The 10,456-nt window shown below is 45.8% G+C and overlaps 1 protein-coding gene across 1 annotated transcript; it reads right to left on the bottom strand.

Annotated features, from left to right (window-relative positions):
* Positions 1 to 76: 76 nt before the first annotated feature.
* Positions 77 to 915, bottom strand: TDGF1 (teratocarcinoma-derived growth factor 1). The gene is made up of 3 exons (XM_006914910.2): positions 876 to 915; positions 658 to 792; positions 77 to 195 (listed from the first exon to the last, which is right to left on the bottom strand). The coding sequence occupies exons 1-3, from the start codon at positions 913 to 915 to the stop codon at positions 77 to 79; spliced, it is 294 nt and encodes a 97-aa protein (XP_006914972.1).
* Between the last annotated feature and the right edge of the window lie 9,541 nt (positions 916 to 10,456).

Raw genomic sequence — 10,456 nt, 5'->3', positions numbered from 1 at the left:
GTGATACATGTGTATGTTAAACCCCCCGTTTCTCCTTCCCTCTCCTCCCCACCCCACCCCACCCCGTTCCCATGGCTTACTCTTTGCGTCTATCATGCTCACAGTTCCGTCCATAGAAGGAGGGGGGGCAGGCACAAAAGGACCCCAGCATGCAGGTTCCCCCATTCAGACAGCAGGTTTTGTTGAGCTCCTTACCTGGAATGTAAGAAAGGGCGGCTCAGAGGGTGGAAGGATTGAAAAGCTGAGTTCCTGTTAGCAAAGGTTAATGTGACACCAAGGGCTTACTCTCCCCCCAAGTGTTTGTAGATGTCTCAATATTGTAAACATCACAGAATAAGTCCGGTGTTTAGTGTTCCTTTTGCGGTCCCTGCGTTTGAGCATTGAACTCTTTCTCATGCAAAGCAGAGCTGGTGTCCCTTGGTCCCGAGCCTGAAGTGGAAGTGAGTGGGGGAAAAGGTTTCTGGGAGGTGAGGTGCACAATGCCGGTCTCGCCTCCATGATGAAAAACCCGTCCGACCACCCTCCCGACTCCAGAATCAGGAGCCCACTCTCTCAGGTGACAGAGTGTCAAAAAAAAAAAAAAAAAAGAAAGAGAACACATTCAGGACCAGGAAGCACTATCACCCACACGGTAGATCTAAGGCAGGTAGGTCTTACTGTCCTGGATTCTCATGGCTGGCACAAACTGGGAAGGCCGATGACGAATTGCAGGCTCCTCCCGGGACAGATAGCTGTTATCACCGAAGGTCAGATCTCCTTGTGATGTCCATGCAAGTTCATGGCGGCTCAACCCTTAATGACAAAATCAACTCATAGGGCCAGTATTTCGGGCCACGAGAAAATTGCTGTGATCAAAAGAACCCAAAACCTCTTACCAGCAACTAATCCCAGTTCAAACGCTTTGGAAATGGCCATGATCAAAATCACCCTAGGAAGAGGAACTCCGTCATTGTTAGCAAAACAAAGCAAATAAAACTCTCTCAGTTAACACCTGGGTCTTCCCATCACAGACAAGGCCACAGACCACTAAGGAGAAATGCTAGGGTGTCACCTTTCTTTTTTTATGTTCCCTTTCTTTTGAAATGGCTAATTCATGTGCCAACGTAAAGAAACACGAGAATAAAAGCCACCTAATATGCAATGCTTTTCGATAAGTTATTATTCGTAGGCTCCGTCTTCATATGCACATAATTTTTAAGTAGGTGTAGATCTTTGATCTATTTCGCATACATTTTTTCTCCTTTAAGTAGTTTTCACAGGCGAACTTTAACATGGCCGCATAACATTCTGTTGGTAAAATCACATTTTACCAACTATTTCCTTTAAACCAGTCCTTTGAAGGGTTTTCAGGTTTAAAAAGTTTTTCATTATTCTTAATGGTTTTGCAAATACTCAATCTGTCTCTGCCTTTAATCTTCTCAGAAATAGATTTTTTCATTCGATTAGAATACTGACCTATCTTACACAAGAGTTGAAAAACACTAGTCAGGGGCAGAGCCATTCATTCACCTGACCGAAAATCTTAAAAGCCAATGGCAAAACAAGCGCGAAGTCCCAGATCTTTCGGAAAGATCAAATCCGACAGCAGAGCGATGTAGGCCATCTTACTTCCTAAGCTGGCAAAAGTCCACGTTCAAGATCGGTTCATACCTGGAAGAGAAGCACTTCATCTTCCTGCCGTCCATACCTCCCAATGCAGGGGGGACCCTGTTCACGGGCCTTGACTTCGCAGTCTTTGCTGAAACACCCAACGGGAAACATTAATTTCCTGAAATAGAAATGAGAATTTAAAAAAGAAAAAGATCCCCAATGAGAAAGATGCTTCTCCCACCCCAGTCTTAGGAGGAGGAGGAGGAGCCAGGACGTCCGGAGAAAACTGTGTGGCCCATCATAGGTTCCTTCCTAATTCTTAGCCGGGGCCTCAGCCTCCCTGGAGATTCTCAAGGACAAAGCCTCACAGGCGGGCGGGGGAGGCGGGACACCCACGCCCAGCACAGCCCTTCAACTCTCCCGGGGTGGTAGTGAAAGGCAGCAAAGCGGGGGAGACAAAGAGAGAATGGGTGAGGCGGAGTCTTGTAAAACTGAGGTTAACCAGGCCTAACGTCTCCATCATTAGCTGCGGGTGAAAAATACCAGATTTACTGTTTTGAAGAAGAAAATCCCACAAATCAATTACGTTGATCCGGTTGGTGATTCCGGGTCGGAGGAGCGGAGGAAGATAATTGTTTTAATCAGAAAACCTTAAACACCACGTTATGGGGCTCTTCAGGCGTTGGATATTTTATTGCCAAATTTTATTTCTCCAAATTTGCTTTCATCTTTGTTTTTTCAAGAGAGGTGTGTTGAGCCCCCTGCTCTGCGCTGGGCGTACCCAGGTGGCCGGGAAGGGTGTGCTCTCTGCCAGGGGGGAGTGAGGGGGAAGGCTGGGAAGCTTGCGGTCAAGACTGAAGTTCAGGGTCAGAAAGAGTGGGGGGGGGAGGGGGCTTCCTGACATCACGTGACTGAGTGTACATTCCTGGCGGACCTGCATTGCAAGTGGAGGCTGAAAGGAAGCGAGGGGAGGGCCGGCTGGGAGATGAGATGGTGCCTCTAGGGTCTGCAACCCCTGACGGCCCTGGCCTGGGGCGCGGCCACTGGGGGGAGGGGTCTCCAGTCAAGGTGCCAGGCCTGCTCCAGCAAAAAGTTTTAGAAACACGGTGGTCCGGCATGGGCGACCACGTCAGCCCGGCCGCTGGGTTTCACTGGGATTTTTTCAGTCTGCCCTCCCCTCGCCGCCCCGCCCCCACGACCCCCCGATTCAGAGGTGTCCCCTTAACACTCCGCGCTGCAGCGGGACAGGCGCGGACCACTCACCTAACAGCTCCGCGCCAAGGACGATTGAATTCCTTACTGAATACTCCAATGTCAGGGGGAATCCCTAAACAGAATTTAATTCTAATTTCGAAAACCAAAGCCTGGCGTTTACCTGAGACCACCAGACACACAAGTGTGACGCTTTTATGGAGTTCTGTTTCCGTCCAGCTGCTGTAGGTCAGACCCACGCGGCGCCGGCCTGGGGCAGGAGACCTCTGTGTCACCGGGGTCCCCAGTCCCCGGCACCCCACCTCTTCCCTCACCGAGGGCACTGAGGGCTGAGAGTGAGAAATAGATGCCCTTGGTCTCGGAACGATTTCATACGGCCCTCTGAGCTGTCAGTGTACTAAAAACTGGGTGTTTAAAACCACACAGATACACATCTGACTTAAAACCATCCAACCACACCAAGAATGGTTCAACCAAACAACATCGTAATCAAAAGACAATCTTCCCGTGTCTGTCTAAAATTCAAGGGAGAAAACAGTTTGGAGATGGGATAGATGTTAGCTTTAAAAAGCTACAAACAGAATTAACCCCCAACTAAAGAGTCAATCAAAAGGACAGCCATTTCTGCAGCATACAGAGCGACAAGGTTTTAAGGTAAAAGCCTTCTTTTACCACAGAATTCCTAGGGACAGGGCATGTCACCTCTGTCATATCATCTGAACATTCTGGGGGGATCGGATGGGGAGTTCCCCCACCTGAGGGTGGTGTAGCCTCTAACCCCACCAAGCTCAGCTCCCAACAGCTTCTGATAAAAGCTCTCCGGTTCATTAACAAGTTAAAGACTTTCTGTTCTCACTCGTGAGCTTAAACGGCGGCTGGAAACATCTATCTTTGCCACACACCTCTGTGTGAAATTTAGAATAGATTCTTGCTCTCAAAATTTTGCAGACTAGACTCAGTGGGGAAGACAAGCTCAGTGGGGTCCCTTTAGAGCTACATCGTTCCGTACGCTGGGTAGGAGGGAGGAGAAGGGTGGAGGAGAGGGCTCCCCTTCTGGGTGCTGTGTCATATGAATTCCTCAGTAGACATATAGACGGTTGTATCAATGAATGGACAGTTGGTGTTGCTGCTGCATTTTGCGGTGAACTTCCTTGGACGTACATCCTGGTGAATGCTTGGGAGCACATCCGGCCAGTAAATCTCTAGCACTGGAATTGCTTCAAGGGTGGACCTTTCCAGATTCGTTTTCTGAGAAGTCTGCACACATCTCCCCGCCACCCCTTCCCCCTGCTCCCCCACTCATTCCCCACGTCTTTACCAGCTGGCTGCACCGAGCGTCTCAATTTTTTGCTAATTCTGTATGTGAAAAATAGTATGTCATTGTTTGGGCTTGCTTGTTTTCCGTATTTTATGGGAAGCTTGTACAGTTGACCCTTGAACAACATGGGTTGGAACTGTGCAGGTCTACTTTTTTCTCAATAAATACTGTAAATCTATTTTCTCTTTCTTATGATTTTAATAACATTTCCCCCTCCAGCTTATTCGCTTGTAAGAATCCAGTATATAATACATATCACATACAAAATAAGTGTTAACGGACTGTTTATGTTATCAGTAAGGCTTCCTGTCAACAGCAGGCTATTAGTAGTTAAGTTTTCGGGATAGTCACAAGTTGTACGTGGATTTTCAGCTGTGCTGGGGGGCACAGTGCTCCTAATCCTTGTGTTGTTCAGGGGTCAACTGAATACTTGGCAGGTAGTTCTCTGAGGGAACTTGAACTGGCTTCTCTTTTGGAGACTCAGCCCGGATACCATTTGCTCTGGGAGGCCGTTCCTGTCTTTCCTTCCCTTGGCTTCCGGCTTCGGGTTGAGAGCACCATACCCCCTCCCCTCCCCCCACCTCCTGACATCCCCACCCCTGTCCTATCAGCACTGAATTGTAAACTCCTTGGTATCTTGCCTTTCACCGACCCTACCCCCTATCCTTTATCCCTTAGACTAGGCGGTCCAGAAACCCGGTCTCTGGAAATCCTAGCTTCCCCAGCCCCTGCTGCAGTGTCTGCCTGTGCTCGTTTCTTGTTAAATCTTGTGTCATCTGCCCATCTGTGGTTGATGGGAACTTAAGTCTCGGCCCTAGTTCTTAAAAGAGGGGCGAGGCAAGGCGGGGCAAGGACTTTGAGAAGCACCACAGGAAAACAACTTGCTTCTCCTACCCTAGTATCCCTCTGCCCCCAAACTAGCTACTTTTCTGATCTCTAATCCCGTAAGAAGGAAAGAGAAACACATCCGAAGAACTCCACGCAATGTAGAATTCTGGTCAGCTTCTTTAAGAGCGTTCACCATAAACAAGACAGGGTAATCCTGATGCACTCACTGGAAACCATGCTAGGCAGGGTAGGGGAAGTCTGATTTCGGCTTTTAGACATGGCTATGGTTTAGAATTCTTTCTCACCTCAAATTTTCTTCCAGTCAAATTCAACAAATACTTACTGGCCAGCTACTCTGTGCTGTGCACAGTGAGGGAGACGGAAGTCTCCAAGATTGAGCTCTCACTCCCTTCCGCTGTCTCCCCAGATAAGACAAGCCCAATAATCTATACCAAATGCCATTTTAGCGTTATCGAAAAACCGCTAATCTAGAGAGGGCAGTCATTTCCTGATTCAAAGGCCGATGGCCCCAGCAGACTGATGGATTAACAGACTGACCCTTAGAAGTGAGACTTGGCAAGGCAAGCTGAGGTCTCACTTGGTTTCACAGGACCTGGAGAATCTCATTTAAAAGTGCTTCTTAAGTGGATTTTCTATTTGTTTACATCCAGGCATTCTTCACAGCTCTTAATTGTTTTGAAATGGATTAAATGCAAGCCGTGGGAGCGAGGGTGGGAATGCAAAACCCAAACTGTGTGGGAGAAGGTTTCCTCTATGCAGATGGCCTGGGCACTTTGAAGTGTGCAAACTTTTGGGCCAGGCTGGACCTCTGACCGACCTATGGGAATTGTGAGATAATAAAGGATGCTGCATTAAGCCATGAAGTTTGTGAGAATTTGTTACACAGCAATATAAGATGAATACAAATACCTTAACACATTTTTATTGCAGTATGTCATGCATTCATAAAAGCGTGCGAATAGCAAGGGTTATAAGTTAATAAATTATTCCAAAGTGAGTACCATGTAACTGCTACTCAGATGAAAGAAAAAGATTATTACTAGAAGTACAGAAGTCTGCCTCATGCCTCTTCACAAACACCACCCTATCCCTCTTCTCCCAAACTAGCTACTTTTCTGATCTCTAATCCCGTAAGTTGGTTTTTCCATGCTTTTGAAACTTTATATAATCATAAGCATGTATGTACGTCTGCTTTCTGCTCGACATACGATATTATGTCAGTTGTACGACATACTGATTCAGCATTTATATACCTTACAAGTGATCACCACAGTAAGTCTAGTACTCATCTGTCACCATACATAGTTATTACAGTATCATTTATTCTATCCCCTATTCGGCAGCATTTATCGAAAAGAGTATTCTTATATTACTGCTCTACAATACCATTTTCATCAGGAATCAATTGATGGTGTGTCCGTGAGTTTGTTTTCTGATGCCTTATTCTGTCCTGTTGGTCTATTTGTCTCTTCTTGTGCCAAGGCCACTCTCCTCATTACTGTGACTTCGTAATAGTCCTTGGTATTTGGCATAATGAATCCTCTCTCTTTGTTCTTCGTATTCAAGATTCTTTTGACTACGCTTGACCTTTTGTATTTCTATATCATTTTAAAATCAGTTTCTAAATTTCAAAATAATTCTGTTGGGATTTTGATTAGAGAGCACTGACTCTTCAGAGAGGAGGTGGAATTAACATTTGTGTCGGATGGAGTCTTCCAGTCCATAAATATTTATTCAGGTGTTCTTTAATTTCATTCAAGAATTTTTTATAGTTTTCCGAATAAAGATGTGTATCGTTTTGTTAGATTATTCCTAAATATTAGTGGTTTTTTGGTGTTAAAGGAAATGGTATCTTTTACTTCCATTTTCGTGGTTGCTGACATTTATACTGACCTCATATCTAATTGACCTTATGAAATTTACTTACTATATGAGTTTGCTAGGGCTGCCATAACAGATCGAGTGGCTTAAACAACAGAAATTTATTTTCTCACAGTTCTGAAGGCCAGATGTCCAAGATCAAGTTGTCTGCAGGTTTGGCTTCTTCCGAGGCTGAGGCCTCTCTCTTTGGCTTGGAGATGGCTCCTTTCTTGCCGCGTCCTCACAAGGTCTTTCCTGTGTGTGTGCGTGTGTGTCTCTGTCCTAATCTCTTCTTAGAAGGACACCAGTCATATTGGATTAGGGTCCACTCATAGGACCTCATTTTATCTTAATTACCTCTTTCAAGGCCTTCTCTCCAACATTTCTGAGGTCCTGGAGGTTAAGACTTCCACGTACACATTTTAGGGTGATCCAATTCAGCCCGTAACACTTATCAAGTCCCATAGTTTGTCCGTAGATTTTTTTTGGATTATCAACATACAGAATCATATTATCGGTGATTAATTAAATTAGTTATGTATATTATCATATGGATTCTGTTTCCCTGTTTATTAAGTGAAATGAAATTCACGCAGCATAAAATCAACCATTTTAAAGAGAACAGTTTAGTGGCATTTAGTGCTTTCACAATGGTGTAAAACTACTACCTCCGTCTAGCTCCAGACCCTTTAAATCACATATAAGAGCCGGTATCCATGGATCAGTTGCTCCCTGGTGATTTGAGTGGAGGGTTGCCAGGCAAAATACAGAACACCCAAGTTATATTTAAATTTCAGATAAACAACAAATAATTTTTTTAGTGTAAGTATAACTCATGCATTTGAGCCATGCTTATATAAAAAATATTTATTGTTTATCTGAAATTCAAATGTACCTGAAAAACATTTTTATTTGCTAAATTTCTCAATTGTATTTGGGTGCATATTCTAGTCTGAGAAGCCTGGACTATACAACAACCGGTTTCTCCAACGCAAGCATCATAAAGGTATCCCACTGTATTTTGAATTTTGAATTTATTTGTGCGGGGGAAATCTTTTTTTCCATTTAAATATGATTAAGCCTTTAAATATTTTATAATTGAAATAGTATCCAAGTAATATCTCACCTGAAACTTTTTTCCATTTATATTCTTTGGTTCAGAATACCATAAACAAAACAAAACAAAATAAAACCCAAACTAAACATTAATTACTAAATAAGTAATTTACATTATTTATCAAGAGAGAAAAAGAATATAAAAATTCTATCTTAAGTAATAAAAAAGCACATCCAACACTTTAGAGGTCTGATTTAATATAGTCACAAAGATTTATTTGTGCTCCACCAACTTATATACAATTTAAAATGATCATTTAATTATAAATGTCAACAAATAGAAAATATCCCACTTAGAAAATGTCCCACCTAGAAAATATCCTTTCAAAATCAAATCTTTTTGTAATTTGAGTTATTGTGTATACATGAGAGAAAGGTGTTTTTCTGTTTAGGGCAAAAGTATATGAGGAGTGTTGCCATAAAATGTGTGTGTGTGTGTGAGGTGTGCGTAGACTGATGAGTTAATCATCAATTCCTGATGATTAACTGTCAAATAACTGTCACAATGTCGGATATCAGGAAATCATCCTGACCCACTTAGTAAAATCTGTAAAGAGAACCTAAACTTGCAAATGTTTTAGGAAATTAAAAAAAAAAAAAAATTAAAATCAAGACTTTCCACACCTGTTGCTTTAAATACTGAAAAAAATGTTTACATTCCTTGGGTCAGAGAGCTTTCTTACCCTGCTATTTTTGAGGTTCATAGCTTAGAATACTGAGCCACGGGGCCCTCTTCCTTCTCTGGCCTGTTTTACTGAACACACTTCAGGATTTCCAATGTCAAAAGGTCCCGTCACCTGCCCGGCGTGGGGGTGAGGGGGCGGGTGGTGCAGATAATCCCCGGTTATAGGCTCACTTTGGCCGGCCTGTCTGCGCTGTGCCAAGCCCTCCCTTGTGAAGTCTGTTTTGTCTCACGCCGGGCTGAGTCACATAGAATAGATAGATAGTTTATCAGCACATGTCCTGCAGATCATGTTTTCAGTTTACAAATATAGCCGGTGAGCGCACAGGCAGAGGCTCACGGTCGTTGGGGCGCCTCCGGCTCCAGCGCGTGGCGGCGGCGGCCAGGGGCTCGGGCTGCGGCGCAGTCACAGGTAGGTGGCCGTCGTGGAGGGGGCGCGGGGGCTCCTGAAACCCGGGGGAGCCGCGGCATGTGGCACCTGCCGGGAGGACGGGGGCAGTGCGCCCCCCGTTTCTGTCTTTCCTCTGCGCCACGGGGCGAACATCGCCAACAGCACATGGAGCCGACGGTTACGCATTAATCTGCATTTTAGGGCAGGGACCGGAATTGGATGGGGAAGAAGGAGACCGGGAGGTTGCTGCGGCAGAGTCCCCACGACTCCTGCTCCGGGGGGTGGCTTACTCCCAGCACGCTGCCCTGGTGCCCACCGCCGAGCTCAGAACTTTCTGGTCCGCGGTGTTGCCCAGCAGGAGATAAATCGACTTTGTTTGGGTCTTCGGTGCCCCGAAAGGGATGATTGACAGCTGCCCGGGAAGTCTTTCGTCCCGGAGACTGTTTCACGCCCCTAGCTGGGGGTCAGGGTGGAAAGGGGATTGCACGCCGCTCAGCTGTGCTGGCGGCTCTCCTGCTGGACCGCGTCCTCCCCCAGACAGAGCTCAGGGGCTGGGGGGCTGGGTGTTCCCCCAAACGCTCTCCGCTAGCCATGCAGGTGGGGAAAATCCTCAGACGCTCATGGGCCTCGTGTTTTCATCTGATATTTCATCGGTGACAATGTCTGTCTCGATCCTTCCTTCCTTCCTTCCTTCCTTCCTTCCTTCCTTCCTTCCCTTCCTTCCTTGTCTGTCTGTCTCTCTCTCTCTCTCTCTCTCTCTCTCTCTCTCCTTTCTTTCTCTTTCTTCCCCCTCCCTCTCTCCCTCCCTTCCTTCCCTTCTATTTCTCTTTCTTAAATAACTAATGTTTTTTGAGCTTTACTAGGAGCCGGGTATTTTATCTTAAGCACTTAACACGATTACCACGTGTGACCCTCTCGCCGATGCTATGAGCTCGGTGCTGCCGTGACACCCCAGCTGGCCGGCTGGGCTGAGAACCTGAGGATCAGAGAGGTTAGGTGACCATCTCGGGGCTGTGCCACCGTGGGCAGGGAGGCTGGACTCCGGCCCAGGCAGGCTGAGTAGACTCTGATACTGTCCTCTTAGCCCATCTGCAACATCTGCCTCTCCTGGCTGGTTTTTCTAGTTTAACAAATTACCACAAAAAGAATGGGTGTCCCCGGAGAAACCCTGATCGAGTGACATAAAATGTCATTTAATTCAGACTGGCTGAAACGTCGTGACCATACTGACCTCACTTGATATTTAGCCCCTATTTACCCCACTGTTTCTGTCGGAAAACTCACCCTACATTCTAATTCTGGGTCCAGGCAGTGGCCTTATGTGAGAATAGAATGGAATTTGTGTATCCCTAAAGCCCCTTGTCTGCCATAGGGTCCCCACTGTACGCTGGTGTCACCGGAAATTCCCATCGGTTACTGCCATTCCTCTGGGTTCAGC

Source organism: Pteropus alecto, unplaced genomic scaffold (assembly GCF_000325575.1).
Source record: "Pteropus alecto unplaced genomic scaffold, ASM32557v1 scaffold156, whole genome shotgun sequence".
NCBI lineage: Eukaryota > Metazoa > Chordata > Mammalia > Chiroptera > Pteropodidae > Pteropus > Pteropus alecto.
This window is presented reverse-complemented; position numbering and strand designations above follow the sequence as displayed.